The 23,762-nt window shown below is 39.5% G+C and overlaps 1 protein-coding gene across 4 annotated transcripts in view; it reads left to right on the top strand.

Moving 5' to 3' along the window:
• PIBF1 (progesterone immunomodulatory binding factor 1) overlaps positions 1-19,802 on the top strand; it is a 235,728-nt gene extending 215,926 nt beyond the window's left edge. Inside the window, exons 17-18 of one of the 4 annotated variants that reach the window (XM_036301811.1) lie at positions 10,234-10,407; positions 19,514-19,802. In XM_036301811.1, coding sequence (XP_036157704.1) covers positions 10,234-10,407; positions 19,514-19,564 — 225 coding nt within the window. In that variant the 3' untranslated portion in view covers positions 19,565-19,802. Of the gene's footprint in view, positions 1-10,233; positions 10,408-16,202; positions 16,278-17,550; positions 17,605-19,513 lie in introns of those variants that run through there. The other 3 variants (XM_036301812.1, XM_036301810.1, XR_004966411.1) reach the window with 3 other exon arrangements.
• Positions 19,803-23,762: the final 3,960 nt, after the last annotated feature.

Raw genomic sequence — 23,762 nt, 5'->3', positions numbered from 1 at the left:
GTCATAGCCATACAGTAGAATGTTACTCGACCATAAAGATGGAATGAAATGCTGATATATGTTACAACATAGATGAACTTTGGGAAAATATTATGCAAAGTGAACAAAGCCAGTCACAAAAGACCACATATTATATGATTCCATTCATATGAGGTGTCTACAACAGAGAAGTCTACAGAGACAGAAAGTAGATTAGTGGTTACTTAGGGGATAGAAGTTGGGGGCAAGGTGGAATAGAGGAGTGATAGCTAAAGGAATCAGGATTTCTTTTTGAGGAGATAACATATTTTAAAATGACTACAGTAATGGTTGCACATGCCTGTGAACATACTAAAAACCATGGATTGATATACTTTAAATGGATGGCTGTATGGTATGTTAACTATATCTCAATAAAGCTGTTTTTAAAAATTAGAAAAATGTTGATAATTGTCAAAGTTGAACAATAGAACTAAAGGTTCAACATGCTAGGCTCTCTTCTTTTTGATTCTTTAAAAATGTTCATAATAAAATGTTTATCAAATACCCTTTTTAGGTGAAGTTTAAATGTTATATGTATTGTTTTAAATATGGTAAGTTTTGCCCTTCCGGCATGGCTCAATGGTTGAGCATTCCTCGACCTATGAACCAGAAGGGCACATTCGATTCCTGGTCAGGGCACATGCCCAGGTTGTGGGCTTGATCCCCAGTGTGGGGCATGTAGGAGGCAGCTGATCAATGATTCGCTCTCATCGTTGATGTTTCTATCTCTCTCTCCCTCTCCTTTCCTCTCTGAAATCAATAAAAATATATATATTTTTTAAAATATATTTTATTGAGTTTTTACAGAGAGGAAAGGCGAGAGATAGAGAGTTAGAAACATCGATGAGAGAGAAACATCGACCAGCTGCCTCCTGCACACTCCCCACTGGGGATGTGCCCACAACCCAGGTACATGCCCTTGACCGGAATCAAACCTGGGACCTTTCAGTCCGCAGGCCGACGCTCTATCCACTGAGCCAAACCGGTTTCAGCAATAAAAATATATTTTTTAAAAAATAAAAATAATTAAATATGGTAAGTTTTCACCTTGCGTTGCCTCAAGTAGAAGTGCTACATAGAATTACCTGACTTGTTAGTCATGAAACTTTGGTATTGCTATATAAAAGCACTTACATTTAACCTGCAGTGGAGCACATAGTTTGCATTATACTTGTCAGAGCTATTTTCATCAAGAAATGCCATCTATGTGTCCCCTTGCCAACATCTTTGCAGAGTTTACAACTTTCAGCAATTTATTGGCATGAACTATGCAATACTGTTAAGCAGCTGCTCTGCAGTTGAGCTGTTTTAATAAGCACCACTCTATGCAAATAGTTTATATAAATGGCCAAGCCATGTGCTTTTGGATTCAAGACAGCAATATATCTCTTTCATGGAGATTATTTGTACAACAGTCATCATCATCATTATCATCATCTGAAAGTTTCATAAGAAAGTTCTTGCCCTCGACTTCTTCAAGTTTGAAGAGTAATTATTTTACTACAGTGTTTCTTGTTTTGTTTTGTTTCAGTTTTAGGCTAAGTTTCAATTATATGATTAAAATTAAGTCTACAATTATTAATTTTAATGAGTGGTTCATTAATTATTGAAGTTACTGTAATTTTCCTATGTATTTGATATGCTAGAATTATAACACATATACTATTAGCTTTTTCAAAATGAGTATAAAGGCATGTCAGAATTAATGAATATTATTGTTTTTTAAATCACACACTTAGTATACCATTTGTGCTTAAACTATTCATATGCGTAAGAAGCTTAAATAAAACACCTCTGTACATGATGATGAAAAGGAAGTAATACATTTTTTTTGACATTTCACTGTATTTAAGTCATTAGGGGCCCAGTGCACAAATTCATGCACCTTGAAAGAACTGTGGGCCATAAGGCTGCTGTGGGCACAGGGATGAGTCATGGCCCATCCTCCATGCCCCTGCCCAGTCCCTCCCATTGCAGCCCCCAGTCCCCTGTCTGCTGGTAGCCCCACTCCCGCTGCCGCTCCCATACACTGACAGCCCCTCTCACACCCACTGATAGCACAGAGCGATTGGGGCTAGCCATCAGTGGTGCAAGTGGAGCCATTGCCAGCAATGGGTACGAGAGGCAGCTGCTGGCCCCAGTCACCCCTCAGGAGAAGGGGGAGGTGGAGAAGCCCTCAGGGGCAATTGGGGCCAGCAGCCACTGCTCACCCCCGCTGATGACGCTGAGCAATCAGGGCCGGCACCAGGCACCAGCAGCGAGTGCAAATGGCGGCTCCAGCGCCAGCAGCGGGTGTGAGCGGGGCCAATGCCAGCAGCAGCTGTGAGTGCATGGGAGCAAAGAATTTTCAGTAACCACCAGAGGCTCGCCCCATGACAGTGACCAGCACCCGCCTTTGCTTGGGCACCCCTGCTCACCTGCTCCACCATCCCTCCATGGCCAGTGCCCACCATGTTCCACACTCTGCCACCTGCTGCCAATGCTTACCATGTTCCACACGCACCCTGGTGGTCAGCGCACATCATAGCAACCGGTTGTTTGGTTCCGCTGTTCGGTCTATTTGTATATTAGGGTTTTATACATATAGATGTTTCTAAAGCCAGACCCTCCTTTGCAGCTGGCAGAGTCTCTCAGGTCTAATTGGCAATCAGAACATAGCATAACACTATTGGTCTTGTAGGTTTTATTAATTTCAGTTATGTGTGTTATACCAGACAGATCTGTATAGGCATCTTATTTTTTTAAAGAGCTGCTTCATATATAAGTGTCTATAATAGCCCAGCCCTTCAGAGTGTAATTTGAATAAATATTATCTATTTTCTATGAGTTATCCTAAAAGTTTTAAACAGACTGACCTCATAGTTTTAAAAAAGATTATTATTTACCTAAAATGTGCTAGCAGCATTTTGGCCAGCCATAAAGCAATATACTTCTCAATAATCTTAATTTTGACATTTGAATAACTAATGGGAACTTTCTACTTTAAGGGCAAGTGTCCCATCAATCAGAATTCGTACCTTAAAAAAAAAGGCAGGTCTTCAATGGAATTGATAGTGATATAAAATGTTTGATATAAGCACTGCTTTTGTAAAATAAGATTATCTGAAAATCATGCCCTGTAATTTTTTAAAATAAAAGGTCAATTATGGTATAAAAAAGAATAAATGAATATTATTGTAAATCAGACTGTGTTATAGAATAGTATTTAAAGGTGTCTAACAAGTGATAAAAAGAAAAAGAGGATTGGGCATGGTGCTTTTTCAGTATTTGAATTTTACAATGAACAAGTAATGCTTTATAATTTTTAAAAAAAACAGGAATTTTAAAATGTATTTGGAGAAATGGCTTCAAACCTGCTGAGTGATTTGCTGGGAATAGGCTAGAACTGTCCAAATGAAGAGGCTCCGGATTAAGACATCCCACATTTTTCCTTTTGGAGAAGAGAACCTGTATTCTGCCTGAGGACCCTAGAGTAAAGTCTACTAGACAGATTTTCTTGTCCACACGTACAGATATTGTACTCTTTCATTCAGATGAATGGCCCATAACAGCAGAAAGAAAACATTTAATCTGCTCATTCATTCATAAGTTGGAAGACACAACCAAAGACCATCAGAAAATGCAAGAAAATTAGAATAAGAAAAAAATCAGAATAAGCAGGGAAACTCCCCAGAGGAAACAAAAGAAAATTCTGGAGCAGGAAAGAACTTACAAAGTATTGTAATTCGTTTCTTCAGAAAGATTTGAGAAAGTAGTCTTTTCATAAAACAAGAAACAGTGGGAGACTCAAATGGCACTAGGCACTTTGGGTTCCATCTAGTGGGGTTGGAGTGGGGTGTTATATCTCAGGACCCAACCCTGATGTACCACCACAGGGGTGTGGGTTGGGTTGGGCAACCTCCCCTTTGAGGAACCTCAGGGTTGGTTTAGTGGCTGTATCAAAGGTGGTACGGCCTCATGCTCACTCTGGCTTCTGGCTTCTTCAGGAGGTTTAGGCTTGACTGGGTGCAGAGATGGGGGAGAAACTAGTGGTGATTTCCCCTTTTACAAAGCCTTGGGATTATAGAGAGTCTGCTTTACCCCAGAGGAGCCTCAAGTTCATGGAGATGCTGATTGTATCTGTTGCTGCAGTCTTTTCATTCAACCCTATCTGGAGAAGTGCTCAGAGCCCTGGGTCAAGTCAGAAAAAGGCCTGCATTATCAGCCCCCAAAAGATAACCAAACAAGATTAAAACACAATTCATGTAAAAAGAAATAAATAAATAAACAAACAAACTAATAGTGGGGGTAAAAATTTGTGATATTTTAAAATTTTGCTAAAATCATAACATAACAATGAAAATCATGAAGTTACTGTATTAAGTAAAATGCCAGTAGAAGGATGTGAGCAAAAGTCAGTGAATTCTCCTAAGACTTAGAAAAGGTAAAAAGATGGAAGTTAAGGAATAGCTAAACAATATAGAAGATTCCAGAGAGAAAAAAAATACGTTGAAAGATACAGGATTCAGCTTGACATCAGAGTTCTCAGAAATTTGACTTTGGAACAGAGAAGTAATCCCATCCAAGTTCTGAAAGAAAGCACAATACTTCCTTCCACAGTACCCTCTCTTAAAAACATGCTAGACTGTATGCCATCAAATAACAAAAAGAGAGAGGCATGAAATAATGGAACTTGCCAAGATGTGCATTAAAAGTAAATTTCAGAATTACAACTGTAGCGGCCTTAAAAACAGTCAAAATTGATTCCTGTAAACATTATGATTAAGAAGCTAGATAGTCTTAGGTAATATTTTTTAAAGAGCATATATTATTTCATCCATTAAGGGGGAAAAGGCAGAACTCAAAGAAGAAAGGGGAATAACTATAAGAAAGTCAAGATTGAAATAGGGACTAGAATAAATGGCATGATTTTGAGCCCCTATCTCTAAGAATATAGCCAGAAAACACTTCAATCATAAAATATTAAAATACTAGAACATTGGTGCATGAATGAATAAAAAGACCATTGGAATAGAGTTTAAAAGTCCAGAAATAGCCGAAACCGGTTTGGCTCAGTGGATAGAGCATCAGCCTGCGGACTGAAAGGTCCGAGGTTCGATTCCGGTCAAGGGCATGTACCTGGGTTGCAGGCACATCCCCAGTGGGGAGTGTGCAGGAGGCGGCTGATCGATGTTTCTCTCTCATCGATGTTTCTAATTCTCTATCTCTCTCCCTTCCTCTCTGTAAAAAATCAATAAAATATATTTAAAAAAAAAAAAAACTCCAGAAATAAACGATACATTTATGGTTGTTTAGTATATGGTAAAGTTAGCATCTCAAATCAGTGAGGAAAAATTTGTCTATGCAGTACCTAATGTTGTTATTACAGAATAGCCATGGGGGAAAAGATGTTCAATCCACCATACTTATCACCAGAGCCCAGGATAAACTTGAAACAGATCAAAGATCTAAATGTTTGAAAAAGAAAAGAAAAATAAACCATAAAAATAACTTGAGGAAAATTGAAGAAGAACCATGGAAAAGGCTATAAAGTTGGAAACTGACATATTCAGCTACATCAGAATCAGAAAGTGCATAGCAAAAAAAAAAAAAGTGTAAATAAAGTCAAATAAAAATTAATTGAAAAAAAGTGCCATTCATGTTACAAAGGGCTGATATCTCTAACATATAAAGAGCTCCTTGAAAAGTGTAAGAAAATGACCAATCACCCAGTAGAAAAGGAAATATCCTTATATATATGAAAAGCTGTTCAACCTCACAGTAGAAGAAACGCAAAACAAACATATACAAAAACTTATCAGTCTGGCAAAAATCCAAAAAGGTAACACAAGCATACATTTTATCAATTAGAAAACTGAAGCTCATTGAACCAGAGTAGATTGTCTGTATTTACACAATTAATAATAGAGTCAGGAATGGCTGTGTCTTTGACTTCTCACCCAGTACTAACATATTTCCACTACATGTGCTTGGCTTTCTGTGTGTTCAGTAGATGATGGTATTTTGGATACTGTTTGATCTATTTGATGTTAAAGTGGAATTTTCTGTTCTCAAATTTACCATTAATATGAAAGGGATGATCTATATGATCAAACATAGTAAAACTGAACAAGATTGTTCTACATTTTATTTTCGTACCCATTGTATTACCCGAACAGGAATCTTACAGAAACTTGTTGCTTTTGAAAGGTTCCTTACCTGGGTTTCACAAACCATGCTAGCGCTGTTTAATACTATCAGTGAACGAAAGTAGTGCCTTGAGCCTGGCTAGGGTGGCTCGGTGGTTCAGCGTAGACCCATGAACCAGGAGGTCAGGGTTCGATACCCAGTCAGGGCACATGCCCAGGTTGCTGGCTCAATCCCCAGTGGGTGACATGCGGAAGGTAGCCAATCGATGATTCTCTCTCATCATTAATGTTTATATCTCTCTCTCCCTTTCCCTTCCTCTCTGAAATCAATAAAAATATATTAAAAAAAAAACAAAAAAACAGTGCTTTGACAGCACCCTAAGTTTGGGTGATCCTCGTCTGGATAAAGTAAAGACATTTGATTTCTCTTCTGTCTCCTACTTCAGGGACCATCTCTTTCCTATAACTGTTCCTATACCAGTAGCAGAGGGAAGCCAAAGAGAAACAAAAGATGGTCTTCTCTAGGGCACTTAGGGGTCAAACCCTTTGCCTAGCACACATGCAACTTCTTCCTTTTCTTCTTCCTCGTGCTCATTGCCTCCCCTCTCCCCCCTGCAAGTATGATCCCCTTTTCCTTATTTATCTGTAGACTAGAGGTAGGTAGAGGGGAAATAATCTTTTCCTTTTTTAAAACTTTCATACCAAGATTAAAAAAAAAAAAAAAAAAAAAGTTATGGCCACTAAAGGGAGGTTGTTTCAGGTAGAAATTTTCTTTGGATGTGCTGAGAGACTGTCATCTCCCTTTCCCTTCTACTTCTTGTAGTAAGTAGAACAGGAGCTGAAAGCTGCCATAATACCAGGGATGTTTAACATTACTGGAAATCAGTGATCATTCACTTCACTCCAGGGGAGCATATAAATGAAATAACATACTCTTGAAAGCAAAAAGAGCCTTCAAAAGGCTCAAATATTGGCCAAGTCTGAGATGTAGCCATCCTCATTTGCATTGGCCTAGCCAACCCCAGTACTGCAAAAGGAGAAAGAAGATTCCAGTGCCATTTCTTCCAGCTCCTCGCTTGGCCCTAAGATTTATTAAGCTCCGTGGCTTAAACTCAACAGCTCTGTTTTTAAATACCCACTCAAGCTAGATGGTTCTAAATAGAACTAATGACAGCCAGAAAGAAAAAAAGGCCTGTGGGAACTTGCTCTGACACAGAGCTGATGTCTATAAACAGATTAGTAAAAGGGAGCAGAACATCTTTCTATCACCGTAAGTTTGTGTCTTGGCATGAAGATGAAATAAACAGCCTCCCACTGTTCTACATATAATAAAGGAGAGTTTATTCTGTCCTCTGTCCATATGCTTGTGTTTGATTGGATCAATTTAGTGATTAATCATAAATATCCACTAAGTAATGTTAGGTGCTAAAAGTTCGACTATAGAGAAAAATAAAAGACAAAATAGACTTGGAAGAGGGAATGAGTGAAAATTTTTTACCTGAGTTCCTTAACAAGTTCAGATAATAATTCTTAGTCCAAACAGCAACTGGGTAAAGCTACCTCCATTTTTCATTTGTAAGACAATAGGGAATAACATGGTTACATTCTGAAGATGTTTTCAACTTATTATTTGGGCTGCTGATTAGTAAGCAAGAAAAAAAATTTGGCCGAAACTGGTTTGGCTCAGTGGATAGAGCGTCGGCCTGCGGACTGAAAGGTCCCAGGTTCGATTCCTGTCAAGGGCATGTACCTGGGTTGCGGGCATATCCCCAGTAGGAGATGTGCAGGAGGCAGCTGATCGATGTTTCTCTCTCATCGATGTTTCTAACTCTCTATCTCTCTCCCTTCCTCTCTGTAAAAAATCAATAAAATATATTTAAAAAAAAAATTGGACTCTTTTATTCCCTCCCATCTTCATATAAGATTTCAGAAGGAAATTGTATAGTTTACTAGTAGAAAAAGTTAAATGCCTAAATAATTTACTCAACAAACATGTAGAAAAATTATAGTGGAATGTAACTATGCCAATGGTTCCCAAATTTATCTGTCCTTAGAATCACCTAGAGATCTTTTAAAATGTTCAATGCTGAGGTCACTCCCCAACCCAATTATTTTACAATCTCTGGGAGTGAGACACAGGCTTCAGTCATTTTTGAAGCTCCATGGGTGACTCCAATGAGCACAAAAATGTAACAACCATTGGACTATGGGATGACATTTATTGTTTATCATACTAAAACTATCAGTGACCATGTGTGTCATGTATCCTATTGTTCATTAATATGCTATTTTATCCTATCTAATAAAAGAGAAACATGGTAATTAGCGTACGTCCGCTACCCTTCCCATTGGCTAATCAGGGCGATATGCAAATTAACTGCCAGCCAAGATGGTGGCCGGCAGCCAGGCTACTGACACGAACAGGAGGCTTGCTTGCTTCAGTGATGGAGGACTCCAGTGTTCCCCGGACTCCAATGTTCCCCGCCTGCCACTGCTTGGCTCTGAGCTGCTAAGAAACATTGTTACAAATATAGAAGCTAAACAAAACCCCAGAAACCTGTTTTCAGTCAGCCGGGATCTCAGAGCTGGAGTCGCAACAAAGTTTCAAATACAGAAAGTAAACAAAGCCAGAAACCTGCTTTCAGCAGTGAGGTCTCACAGCTAAAGCGGGCTCTCAGCTCCAGTGACAGCCATAAATCCAAGAATAAAAAAAAAAAAGGAAAAAAGGAGCGGTTGGGAGCTTCAGTCACCCGTCAGCCTGAAAACAGCCCTCAGCCCCTCACCCAGACTGGCCAGGCACCCAAGCGGGACCCCCACCCTAATCCAGGACACCCTTCAGGGCAAACCAGCCGGCCCCCACCCATGCACCAGGCCTCTATCCTATATAGTAAAAGGGTAATATGCCTCCCAGCACCGGGATCAGCGGAGCCACGAGGCCTCCTGGCCCCTGGAGCAGTGTGACAGGGGGCAGCGTCCAAACCCCCTGATCGCCCTGCGGCTCTGTGTGTGACAGGGGGCGGGGCCACAACCTCCCTATCTGCCCTGCTCTGTTTGTGACAGGGGAAGGCGCCCCAACCCCCTGATCGGCCCTGCTCTGTGCCTGATAGGGGGGAGCTCCCCAACCCCCTGATCGGCCCTGCCCTGAGTGTGACAGTGGCAGCGCCCCAACCCCCTGATCGGCCCTGCTCTGTGGGTGATAGAGAGCTGAGCCCCAACCGCCCCCCATGGGCCCTGCTCTGTGTGTGACGGGGTAGAGCCATAACCTCCCCATCGGCCCTGCCCTGAGTGTGGCAGGGTGCGGCGCCCCAACCACCTAATCCGCCCTGCTCTGTGTGTGACGGTACGGAGCCCCAATCGGCCTGATGGGCCCTGCTCTGTGAGTGACAGGTGGCAGCGCCCCAACCCCCTGATTGGCCCTGCTCTGTGCATGACAGGGGGTGGCGCCGCAACCTCCTCATCAACCTTGCCTTGAGTGTGACAGGGGGCGGTGCCCCAAACCCCCAATCGGCCCTGCTCTGAGCCTGACCAGGGGCTGCACCTAGGGATTGGGCCTGCCCTCTGCCACCCAGGAGCAGGCCTAAGCCAGCAGGTCGTTATCTCCCGAGGGGTCCCAGACTGCAAGAGGGCACAGGCCGGGCTGAGGGCCCCCCTACCCCCCGAGTGTACAAATTTTTGTGCACCAGGCCTCTAGTATAGTATAATTGTTTCAACTGTTTCTACTCCAAGAATAAAAATAAGTGTTTTGTTGGGGGGAGGCGGGTTTTTGTTTTTTTTTTTTTAATCTTTAATTTATTGATTAAGGTATTACATATGTGTAAAAATAAGTTTTAATGTCCATCCTTATTAGTCTACTAGAGGCCCAATGCATGAAATTCGTGCAAGAGTAGGCCTTCCCCTGGCTGCTGGCACCGGCTTTCCTCTGACACCTGGGACCCGGGCTTCCCTCGCAGCCCCAGCTTCGTCCAGAAGGTTGTCTGGAAAGGTGTCCAGAGGACGTCTGGTCTAATTAGCATATTACGCTTTTATTATTATAGATGTGCTGAAATCATACTTGCTGTTTTCTTCTATTTTCATATATCAACAGGAATTGGCGGCAATGAAGCAGATTCTCACTAATATGCGCAGTCAGTGTTCTGAGGACAGGTTACTTCTTACTAAAACGGAATCAAAAAATGTGACAGAAAATCAAAAATCAAAGATTTTGAATGTGCCTAGAGAACATGAAGATAATATATTTATACCCAAACCAACACTCTTTGTAAGTACAAAAAGAAAAAACAACTTAAAATTTTAATCTCTATTTTTCACTAAATACATTTTACTTAAATCTCTTTGCCTCTTGTTCATATTGGTTTTAAACTAATTTTAGTAGTTTAATGAAAGGGCCTAGAAATATCTGTATAACTGGTATACATATTCAGAAAAGGGAAGCTTCAATAGGATATTTATATATCCTATCTTATAGCTAGTAATTAGGTTTTATAGTTCTAGTTAATATGTTGGACTTGCCCAGAAATTAACCTTAATCTCAAATTTACCTCTTTAAGTCTCCAGGGACTAATTATAGGGGAATCAGGAAGACATGTTTGTAAATGTTTATTTTATATAAGAATTGCCCAGCCAGTGTGGGCCAGTGGTTGAGCATTGACCTATGAACCAGGAGGTCAGAGTTCTATTCCCAGTCAGGGCACATGGCCCGGTTGTGGGCTCCATCCACAGTGTGGGGCGTGCAAGAGGCAGCCGATCGATGATTCTCTCTTGTCATTGATGTTTCTGTCTGTCTCTCCCTTACTCTCTGAAATTAATTTAGAAAAAATACATTTTTTTAAAGAATAAAAGGGATGCAAAGTATCATCCAGCACCTTTTATTTGTAAAACAGTATATCTTTCTGTTTCCTCATAAAGTATGAAAATAATCATATTAACATTAAATGGAATGCTTATATTAGGTAGAAATGTATATGCACAGAAATTAGTTAAAGAATAAGAAATTAGAACAATTTGAAAGTGATGTTTTAACAAATAGTAGGAATAACGACAGAAAGGCAATAGAATCAAAATAGTAACATTATTAAATATTACACTGTACTTTAGCATGGTTTCCCATGCATGCTTTAATTTCTCAGAAGAAATATATTTGCCATCTGAACATAGAGACTTGAAACCAGATTTTAACTGTGATATTCTGATTTAGTGAGTCCTCAGAATCTTATTCTTTTTAAACTCCCTAGATGATTATAATAATCAGTCAAGTATGGGAGCTTCTGATCTAAGCTCTTTCATTATACATTCAGATAATGCTACTCAAGATCAATGAGGTGATTACATATTTCAAACTTTTAAAGTAAAAAAGAAGTGGCCAGCCACAGTGGCTCAATGGTTGAGTATAGACCTATGAACCAAGAGGTCATGGTTCGATTCCCTGTCAGGGCATATGCCTGGGTTGTGGGCTTGATCCCTGTAGGGCAAGCATGTCAAACTCAAAGGCTAACACGGGCCAATAAACAAGGTTTAAGTTTATATGTGCTGCAAAAAAAACGAAAGCTTCAATTTTCAAAGATACATAGGTTTATTTTGATAGAGACATGCTGACTACAAAGGGCTGAAATAAATGAGTAATTGTTAACATAAAATAATAGAACATTTTCATAAAAATTGATATTTTTTTCTTGAACATTAACTTACCAGACACTGAATAGCTACACAAATTAATAAGCATAACGCAAATATACCTATTTTTCTTTTTCTCCGAAAGCGAAATATTTCCTGTTGCAAACACCAAACAAGTCAGTCCAAGACTAATGGTGTGGCAATCGGCTGCTAAAATATTCGCTGCTAGTATTAGTGGTGAGAAATGGTGCGCCTGCGCGTAAGGCGCATAAGGAAAATGAATGCAACATGATTATAGTAATCAGTCATTAACGAACACTGTAGTTCCTTATTTTGTTTTAATATATATTTTATTGATTTTTTCACAGAGAGGAAGGGAGAGGGATAGAGAGTTAGAAACATTGATGAGAGAGAAACATCAATCAGCTGCCTCCTGCACACTCCCCACTGGGGATGTGCCCACAACCAAGGTACATGCCCTTGACCAGAACTGAACCTGGGACCCCTTGGTTCGCAGGCCGATGCTCTATCCACTGAGCCAAACCGGTTAGGCTGTAGTTCCTTATTAATAATTATGTATAACAAGATATTGTAAAAATCAAGTTATGAAATTTTTATCAAAACGCCTCTTACATACCGTTATATTGGCTGGGCCGCAAAAATATTCATTGTGGGCCGCATGGGCCGCTAGTTTGACATGCTTGCTGTAGGGGGCATACAGGAGGCAGCCAATCAGTGATTCTTTCTCAACATTGATGTTTCTATCTCTCTCCCCCTCTCTGAAATCAATAAAAAAAATTTTTTTAAGTTTTTTTTTTTTTTTAAATATATTTCATTGGTATTTTACAGAGAGGAAGGGAGAGGGATAGAGAGTTAGAAACATCGATGCGAGAGAAACATCAATCAGCTGCCTCCTGCACACCTCCTACTGCGGATGCGCCCACAAACAAGGTACATGCCCTTGACCGGAATCGAACCTGGGACCCTTCAGTCCGCAAGCCGATGCTCTAGTCACTGAGCCAAACCGGTTCGGCAATAAAAATGTTTTGTAATTAAAATTTTTAAAAGGACAGAGTTACAATCTAGAGTAAATAAGGGTAACTGTTGTACGAATCTATATGACAATAATGGAGACCAAGCTGACAGGATGGAGAAAACAGGCAGCCTCAGTTTACCAGCCTGGATACAAGGCAGCTATACGAATTTCTGCAGCTGCATCTGTGGATCTTTTCCTCTAATGATACATCAGCTTCTTTTTGTTTCTCTCTCAGTTTCTGGTTATTTGTATTTTCCACTTCCTCATTAACTTGCTCATGGCTCCTTCTCCTGAGACGTTTCTGTGTACCTTCCCACATCTACTCTCTTAACACCTAGTCCTCCCTGTATTTTCCTGGAGCAAGAATCTAATTGGCACAGCTCACCCTTGTTGGGTGATATACTTTGTGGCCAGACTTGTGACGGGTATTAGCCAGCCTACTGAATGGCTGCCATTATAGTGAGCAGGGGTCACATGGCACCAAATAAAGCTGCCCAGGGCTGTTTATTCACAAGGATCATTGCCAGGCAAGATTTTCTTAGAAAGTTGGCTGTGATTATGACAGACACTCTGATGTGTCCCTTATTTTACAATCTATAGGAAGAAAGCAGATGGAAGACGTAGATGTTAATGGGAAACATGGGGTCGGATGAAAACCACAAGATACAGCCAGAGACCTAGCCTGTCACCCTCTGGGATCTGTTTTGCTGATCCTTCTCTGTTTTAAGCAATGAACTATTTCTTCTGACCCTGACCTCCCATATTTCTGACCTTAGGTTGTAACTTGATTCTGATATCCTGAAATCCTGACTCTAACTGGTACATAAGTCGTAGTGAAAAGATAAGGTTATTCAGTGAGAATGAAATGAAGAAGAATCAAAATATTAAGTATTAATTGGGTAGTTTTATTTCCTTCTTTGCGCTTATCTATTTTTCTACAATAAACTTTATTTCTTTTATAAGAGAAAATGTTTTAAAAGAGGTACGAGTTCAGCTATGTCCTTATGAAAACTGAGAGATAATACTGTAAAATGGTCAAATCAAGACTATGTGGTGATAATGCAAAATTAGCCCAGCCAGTATGGCCCAGCGATTGAGCTTCGACCCAGAAACCACGAGGTCACAGGTTCGATTCCCCAGTCAGGGCACATGCCCAGGACTCGATCCCCAGTAAGGGGCGTGCAGGAGGCAGCTGATCAATGATTCTCTCTCATCATTAATGTTTCTATCTCTCCTATCCCTCTCCCTTCCCTCTCTAAAAAAATAAAAAAATAACTGAAGAAGAATAACAAAATTGTTACATGAAGTGCCAGCTTATGGGTGTGAAGGATAATCTTTTTAATATGCTAACATTAAAGAAACACTACTGTTTAAATAGGTTAAAGAGTGGAATTACCAAGATAAAAACCAGTTAATTGTGTACATGAATTGATTTATTATGCCCAGTTGATTAAACAGTCATCTATTAGGAGTCGGCAAATTTTTCTTTAAAGATCTAGACAGTAACTATTGAGGCTTGTTAGCTACATACAATCTCTGTTGCATATCCTGTTTGTTTCTTTGTTTTTGTTTTTTTTAAATGTCAAATCCATTCTTAGCAGGCAATCCAAACACAGACAGACCAGGGGCCATAATTTGCCAAGCAGTGATCTCACTTACGCCCCTTGCTCAGTCCTAATCAAGAGCTGGTAGAGGCTGAGAAGCGTCCAGTGTCTGAAACTTAGGGTAGATAGTGCCGTACTGATAGAATATTTAGAAATGAGGAATATGCATCTCATGAGAATAAGAAATCAACTTTCCAAAATCACTGTTATCTGCGTTGGAATTTATTTGAATTTAGCAGTGATTAAACGTAGGTACTGATGTAAATGAGAAACCACTGTGACACAGTCTATTAACAGGTCACCTGAATTTCAGACAGCCTTATGACTGAAGGCAGAAGTTTATCTAGAAAGATTGAGCAGATCAGTGAACTTTAATTCATACAACAGACTATACTACTTCCCTGTTTTACTGGTTATTGTGACTACCACTGAATAATCCCAGTGTTACTGAGAATGATAAACACTGCCCGCCATGCAGGGTGGTGGTTGTCTGATTATTGGAACCATATTGTTGTGTTACTGTAGAAACATTTTCTTTCACATTATGTAGGGGAAACTCTTGAATGTAGACTCTCATGAGACTTTATGTCCAAACTTATATAGAACTGTGAGGCTTCTGTCATAGCAGACCAAAACAGCATTCATTCATTTATTTATTCAAAAAATGTTTATCGAGCACCTCCTTTGTGCCAAGCACTGTTCTGGGCAACAAGGATATAAAGATTTTTGCCACATTCTCACATTCTTGTATGGCTAAGAATTACTAAATATTCAAAAATCTAATTGTACTCAGTGTCAAAATTATGGCTATTATAGGGATCTGCCACTAAATACTTTATTATTGTATGTCATTAATATATAAAGCACTTAGATTTTAAAATGACAGTAAAAATAAATCTATTCATTTAACTAACATTTATTGAACAATATGTTATGACTCTAAGGAATACACAGTTTATTGAGTGACTGATTCAAGTAAACAATTGTAAGAATGATATAACAAGTTAAGTATTGAAGGCTTTAAGTTCTTAAAAGGAACACCAAAAGAAGCCTGGATGTATCAGGGCAAGCTTCTTAGAGGAGGAGATTTTTGAGCTGAGTCCTGAAAAACAAATAGGAGCGAGCTCTTCAGGCAGAGAGAACATTAAGTGGGAAATACTGTTCATAGTTAGCACTTAGGGACTAAGTGCTTTCTGCATACATTTGCTCATTTTATTCCCTCGACACCCTCTGATGTAGGTTACTGTATCAGACAAGTCCTCGTACCAAATAGATGTCACGTTCTGAAGGGACTGTTGACAAGCATCTGGAAACCACGTGAGGGGGAACATTTCAGGACTAGTAGCTGACGCTATTGTCACTCCTAGGCCTCAAGGTGCAAGGCGAGGGATCGGAGCCTTCTTATGGAAACTTTGGTCTCCTGTAAAGGAATTTAGCCCCTGCTAAACATGGCCAGGCAAAGGAGGAGCTCGGGAGTAAACATCACAGTTTCTTTCTCCTCCCACCTACAAGCCCATTGACTAAACCTATTTCAGAAACTAGAAGACACCACTGACAGCCTCCTGGGCACAAGAGCGGGTGGACAAGGATGGAGAATAGATCTGAGGGTACCCAGAATATCCAGCACAATTATTTTTTATTATCTCCATACTAGAGGCCCGATGCACGACATTTGTGCAAGAGTAGGCCTTCCTTCCCCCAGCTGCCGGCACCGGCTTCCCTTTGGTACCCAGGACCCAGGCTTCTCTCACAGTCCGGAAGGACATCTGGTCTAATTAGCATATTATGCTTTTATTATTATAGATTACACAAGAGATAACTGAGAAGTCATCAACTTTCCCAGGTTTGCAAATGAATGGATGAAGCCCGTTTCATCCCAGAACTTGTTCTTTAACCACTGTGCTGAACTGTGCTCAAGCCACAAACATCAAAGGAAGTGTGGCATTCGGGTAGTTACTGGGGCCAGACACTTTCCTGAGTGCTAAGATAAACATGAAAGAAAATAAACCCTAACTTTTTAAAGGTTAAGTGTCAATATCCAGGAATTGTTTTCCACTGCTAGTTCAGTGGCTTAAGCAAATTGTTCAGTCTTCCAGATAAGCATTAAAGGCCTAATATGTGGCCCTTTGGAGTCATCAGGGAACTAAGTTACTTCTGCCTTTCTCTTCAACCATCCTTGGTGTGTGGCTTCTGTCCTCAGATTCACAATATGCTTGCTGTAGCCTCAGCCATCACATCTGCATCGTAAGCAGGAAGCAGAAATGGGGACTATACCATCTCCCTCCTAAAAGCGTTTCTGTAAGTTCTAACCAACATCCTATTGGCCAGAACTTAGTCACATGGCCATTCTTAGTAGCAAAGGAGGTTGATTAATATAGTTTTTACTTGGGTGAACCCTTTACTCTTGTAATAAAATTAGAATTCTCTTATTAAGAAGGGGAAAGTAGATATAGGCCAGGCAGCCAGCAGATTTTGTCACAAAGTCTTAATTCATTTTTATATCCCCATCACTTAAAACAAGGAACTGGCACATAGTAGGTGCTCAATTGAGTGCTATTAAACCAATCTCAACTACAAATAATTTAGTTGATGTAGGATAGTGTCAAGAGACAGGATTAGAGAAGTGTGGGCCAGATGCTAAGGGGCCCTGTATTGTAAGTTGAAGTAGTTAAAACATGACAGTGAAAGTGAGGTGCCCCCACAGTAACCTAGGGATAGGAACATGCATTAGTCCTGTGGGAGCAGGCTATAAAATTAATTTTAATCAAAGATCTGAAAAGTCCATTTAGGAAGTAGAAATGCAGTTAATCCTCAGAACAGAGGTACACTTGTGGCAAATCTACTTCATTAACACATCTGAAGAAGAATGCACTGGAGGGAGGGTGGTCTGCAAGGGACCAACACAGATAAAAGGAATAGAAGAACTATCTGCCATTGAATTCTTGTACTGTCCTTTGGAGTTTTAAGGTTCCTTTTTAATATCAAAAGTTTTATTTAGCTTCTTCCCAAACACACATAGTAGTAATACAACTTTTAGTATCAGTTGACTGAGAAAGTGGAGATGTACAAATTCTGTATACCCTTTGCTGTAAGCTGGACGATCTGTAACTTGGTGTGTAGACTGGCTTTTAGATATTTTTTTTTTGTCCAGGAGCCACAATTAAGAAAACCATTTTACATCATGACTTAGTGAAGATCACAGTTTCTCAGAGCACAATTTAACCCCTACAATGGCAAGGTACTCTGATATTTTGTATTCTAGTCTGTGTGATGTTTTTTCTTTCTCAAATCTGGTCTTAAATTGATTTCCTTACCCATGGATTGAGAAGCTACAGTTTTCTTTCCTTCCAGTTTTATTGAGGTATAATTCAAGAGACCTACAATTTCACAAACACTGGTCTTTCTGTGACTGTGATTGTGAGAATCTTAGATTATTGTTGACTCACCTTTCTTCAGTCACCCAAACCTCTCAATCTGATTATAAGAGAAGTAAGCAACTCCCCGATTTTACTCTGATTTTTCTTTATGGTCTGTGACTTAGTTTAAAATTTTTTTAAATAAGACTGGCAAAAGTAACAGGCATTCCTGGCCAAAGGACAATTACATTTCTCATCACCCAGTAATAAACTAGCATTCAGCTCAGCTACCTTTGAATTAATTCTCTTGGTAGACAGCACCTGGCCTTTCCCTATCATGGAAATTTCTTTCTCCTTTAATACTAAGGACTTTGGACTTTTCTTTCCAAGAAAGAACTCTGAAGTGTTTTAATGCAGTCTTGCATTTTAGAAAGATAAGCTTGGACAGATCGTGGACTATGAGTTGAACAGAGTAGAAGAGAAAGCCAAATCAGAGTTAGGAAACTCTGGCAGGAATTAAGCCAGAAATGATAAGAGCCCAAGGTAAGCCAATGGGGTCAAGATAAGAACAGAATGAGGAGTTTAAAGGATATTCAGTAAAAGGTAGGGACTATTTAAAATGGATGTAGCAAGTGAAAAGAAGGAGAAATCTAAGATGAAAAAGAAAAGAACATTTCTGGTTGAAGTGACTGAGCAAAGTCTAGTACCATTTACCAAGAAAGAATATGGATGATTGAGGGTTCGTTTTGACATACTGAATTTTAGTTGCCTGTGGGGAACACCATGTAAAAGCATTTGTAGCTCAGATTAGAACTATGGTATAAAGGTGGCAATACGAGGAAGAGGGGAGGTATTTGGTGGTAACTGAAGCTGGCTTATTTGGTGGTCATTGAAGCTGGCCAAGAGCGTGGATAGGCCAAGAGGAGCTGACCACTGATGTCACTTCCAACATTTTATGTATCAACTATGGCATAAAATTATAAAAAACATAAACTTATAAGTATCATACTTACCTATGTGCCTACATACATATATGTATATATATTTAGGAATGTAGTCCTTTATAATTTTAAACAGATGAAAGTGGAAAAGCAGTAAGCTTCATATTTAACATATTGTCATATATAAACGAATGCTACACGATTATAGTAAGCTGTTTTGACTGCCTATGTAGTGCCCTGTATAAGGAGTTCTGGACACTTTGTTCTGTAAGTCTACCTCCTTTGCCTTTTTGTTACTACTCTGTACAGCCAAGCTCTTTGTACACTGGGATGATTGAGCAGTGAACCCCAGAAGTACTGTGGTAAATACTTAGCAATTCAGAAGATCCAAAGCACAGTGATTTGGATCTAGTCATTATTTAATAAATATTTATTGAACGAATGAATGAATGTCCATATATATAGATAGATGAGACATAAAAAAAAAAAGCTGTGTCCTTGATTTTTTTTTTTATAATTCTCTTTGAAAATAGAAACAATTCATTTGATACTCACTTCTGTAAAATATGTTAAATACAGGCTTTGAGCCAGAAATCACAGATGTGTATTTTTTCTGCAGACATACCAGGTGGGAGATTATTTCTTACAAAACATAAAACCTTTGTCCCTAAAGTATCCTTCTGAATTAGGAAAAGTGATTATTTACTGTAATCTTACATAAAAAGCCCCAATGCATATTGGTACAGAGTTCTATGAATTGCTTTTCTTGCCCTCCTAGTAAACATTTTACTTAATTTTCTCTCTTTCTTTTTAACAGACCAAAAAGGAAGCACCCGAGTGGTCCAAGAAACAGAAGATGAAGACCTAGGTTTTAATGGATTTGCTATACCGTTACCTACTCCCCAAGTTCTTTTTCTGATGAACAGAAAGTTTATCTTAATCATGTGCTTGCCATTTTTAAAACAATTAATATAAAATTTATTTTCACTGAATGTTAAATTACCAGATTTCAGCATAATAATCAATATGTATAAAATGCAAACAATAGGATACTTTAATACTTGGTTTTATCTATTTTGTTACAAAATAAATATACTATAGACTGATTAAAATTTGTAGCTTTCATCATTTTTAAGGTTTTTTAAATTGTGTGGCTCATAAATGTACAGCTGTTATATTGGTGAATATATTTTCTAACAATATAAATTTCAAGTTTAAATATCATAACACAAATACCAAAACACCTTCCATTTTTTTAAATTAAGACTTGCTTATGAAATCTATTAGGAAGCCCTTCAAGTGCTCAGTAATGGTGGTCAGATATCATGTATTTGATATTATATTAACCAATAAAATCTGGTAGAAACTTTGTTATTTTCCCTGTCCAGGTCAGGTAGCTCAGCTGGTTAGAGAATGTCCCAATACACCAAGGTTGCGATTTGATCTCCAGTCAGGGCACACACAGAATCAACCAATGAATGCACAAATAAGTGGAACAAAAAATCGATGTTTCTCCGTCTCCCTCTCTTCCTCTAAAATGAATTTTTAAAAAAATTTTAAAGAAAGAAAAAGTTTGTTATTTCATTGGTCAAATTAAAATTTGGTGGAAAGGTCCTGGCTGGGTGGCCCAGTTGCTTGAACCATCGTCAGTACACCAAAGATTGTGGGTTCGATTCTCAGTCAGGGCCCATACCTAGGTTGCCAGTTAGATCCCCAGTGGAGGCACATACGCAAGGCAACCAACCGATTGATGTTTCTCTCTCACATCTCAGTACGATTTCCTCTCTTGTCATAAAACATGCTCCATTTCTCATTCAAGAGATACAATTTAAAGGAAAAGAGGGCTGGAGGACGAGGGAGAGATTTATCAGGTTTTTCTCAATTACTACTAACATAGTGGCTGGATAGTTCTTTATTCAGGTGGGAGTGAGGGGCAGTCCTTTGAATTGTGGGATATATAGCAGCATCTCTGCCCTCCACCACTAGATGACAGTAGCACCCCCTCCTCAGTTGTGATAACTAAAAATGTCTTTTGTCCCCTGGGGACAAAACGCCCCCACCTAGTGAAGAACCACTGGTATGCATCAATTATTATCTTAGTAGATTTGAATAGAGAATACTATCTGTTCAATGTGTTCTTTGAAAGTCACATTAGCATAGGCTATTAGTGAATGTGAGAGAACAGAAAAAGCCTTTGATAATGAATACTTGTAAATCTGTTTGTGGCCTAAAAACCCAAATCTCCTTCCCCTGGTTTCATTTGGGTATATCTTCTAACACTATATATGACTTTCTGCAACACAGGTTTGTTAAAATGGTCTTTCTCCAGCATGCATCTTAAATACAGGATACCCTGATTATTTCATTAAAACTAAATTAACTTGCCCTGGATGGTGTAGCTCAGTTGGTTGGGCATCCTCCTGTGCACCAAAAGATTGCTGGTTCAATTCCTAGTCAGGACACATGCCTGGGTTTCGGGCTCAATCCCAAATTGGGTATGTGCTAGAAGCAGTCGATCAATGTTTCTCCCTCCCCCTTCCTGTCTAAAGAGCAATAAAAAATCTTTAAAAAAAAATTTAATTGGCAGACATAATTTATTTCCTCCTAAGATGCCAGAAGAAAAACATTTTTTCAACTCTACTAATCTAAAAGCATTTCATAAGTTAATTCAATCAACCCCATTTGTCATATCTATATATTTTAATACAAGGGAATAATGATTGAATATCCAGGTTAGAATATTGGTGTGGATAGGCATAGATGTAGGAAAATATAGAGCTAATTTAAGAAATAAAAAGTACAGTGATAAAGAAATTAAGGAAGTCTTCCTCCAAATCCTTAATTTTTTCCCTCTTTCCTTTTATTTCTAGAAATACTCTTCAAAAAAGTTTATTTTATTATTTCTTACCATAATAACTATTAATAAATCTCAGGGTTAGATTATGATATGAAAGCTTTTCATGATCCAGAGAATAAAAGCATAGAACAGACTATGGAATCTCAGAGGGAAGGCAGGGGTGAGAGGGTGGGAAGAGATCAACCAAAGAATTTGTATGCATATACAGTGGGGCCTTGACTTATGAGTGTCCCGACTAACGAGTTTTTCGAGATACGAGCCGTCTCTCGGCCGATTTTTTGCTTTGAGTTGCGAGCTAAAATTCGGGTTACGAGCCAGCTTCAGATACCCCACCGCTAGTTGGCGCAGCGAACATCACAGTGAACGCCACAACATCAACCCAGCATCACGTGTCTCACTGGTTCACTTTAAGATTTGACATACGAGTAATTTGAGTTACAAGCTCCGTCATGGAATAAATTAAACTCGTAAGTCAAGTCCCCACTGTATGCCTAACCCCTGGACGCAGGCAATTGTGTGGTGAAGGCCTGGAGGAGGGGGTGGGGCTCTAGGAGTCAATGGGAGGGCGGGGAGGGAAGGGGACATATGTAATACTTTCAACAATAAAGATTTTTTATTTATTTTGCCCTGGCTGGTTTGGCTCAGTGGATAGAGCGTCAGCCTGCGGACTGAGGGGTCCCAGGTTCGATTCCGGTCAAGGGCATGTACCTGGGTTGTGGGCACATCCCCAGTGGGGAGTGGGCAGGAGGCGGCTGACCGATGTTTCTCTCTCATCAATGTTTCTAACTCTCTATCCTTCTCCCTTCCTCTCTGTAAAAAATCAATAAAATATATTAAAAAAAAAAAAAAAGATTTTTTTATTTAAAAATAAAGCTAGCTTTTCAGAAGACATTGTGAATTTTCAATTCAGATGCCCCTCATTCCAAAAAGTTTTCGCTGTTCCATCATAATAATCTGAACTATGTACTCTGTACTCCAAGCATGTCAAATTCCTGGCCCACAATGAATATTTTTGCAGCCCAGCCAATATAACGATATATAAGAGACGATTTAATAACAATTTCATAACTTAATTTTTACAATATCCTGTTATACATCATTTTTTAAAAATATACTTTTATTGATTTCAGAGAGGAAGGGAGAGGGAGAGAGATAGAAACATCAATGATGAGAGAGAATCATGGATCAGCTGCCTCCTGCACACCTCTCACTGGGGATGAAGCCCACAACCTGGGCATGGGCCTCTGACCGGAACCAAACTCGGGACCCCTCAGTCCCCAGGCCAATGCTCTGTCCACTGAGCCAAACCGGCCAGGGCTGTTATACATAATTATTAATAACGAACTACAATGTTCAATAATGACTGATTACTATAATCGTGTAGCATTCATTTCCCTTATGTGCCTTATGCGCAGGCGCACCATTTCTCTCCACTAATACCAGCGGCGAATATTTTAGCAGCCGATGGGCCACGTCATTAGTCTCCAACTGACTTGTTTGGTGTGCGCAACAGGAAATTTTTCGCTTTCGGAAAACATGGAAAATAGGCTTATTTGCGTTACGCTTATTAATTTGTGCAGTTACTCAGTGTCTGGTATATTAATGTTCAAGAAAAATACTAATTTTTGGCCGAAACCGGTTTGGCTCAGTGGATAGAGCGTCGGCCTGCGGACTGAAGGGTCCCAGGTTCGATCCTGGTCAAGGGCATGTACCTTGGTTGCGGGCATATCTCCAGTGGGGGTGTGCAGGAGGCGGCTGATCGATGTTTCTCTCTCATTGATGTTTCTAACTCTCTATCCCTCTCCCTTCCTCTCTGTAAAAAAAAAAAAAAAAAAAAAAAAAAAAAAAAAAAAAAAATCAATAAGATATATTTTAAAAAAAGAAAGAAAGAAAGAAACATCAATGATGGGAGAGAATCACTGATTGGCTGCCTCCTGCACGCCCCCTACTGGGAATCGAGCCCACAACCCCCAGCATGTGCCCTTGACTGGAATCGAACCTGCAACCTTTGGTCCACAGGCCGATGCTCTACCCACTGAGCCAAACCAGCTAGGGCAAGCTCATTTCTTAATATCACTACAACCCTTGCCTTTCCTCCAAATTTTCAGACCTTCCTTTTTTCACTTTTATTTTCTCCTTTCTTTTTTGAACACTGTAAAAAAAAAAAAAATACAACATAAAATTTACCTTCTTTCCCGTTTTTAAGTTT

This window comes from Myotis myotis, unplaced genomic scaffold (genome assembly GCF_014108235.1).
Source record: "Myotis myotis isolate mMyoMyo1 unplaced genomic scaffold, mMyoMyo1.p scaffold_m19_p_3, whole genome shotgun sequence".
NCBI lineage: Eukaryota > Metazoa > Chordata > Mammalia > Chiroptera > Vespertilionidae > Myotis > Myotis myotis.
This window is presented reverse-complemented; position numbering and strand designations above follow the sequence as displayed.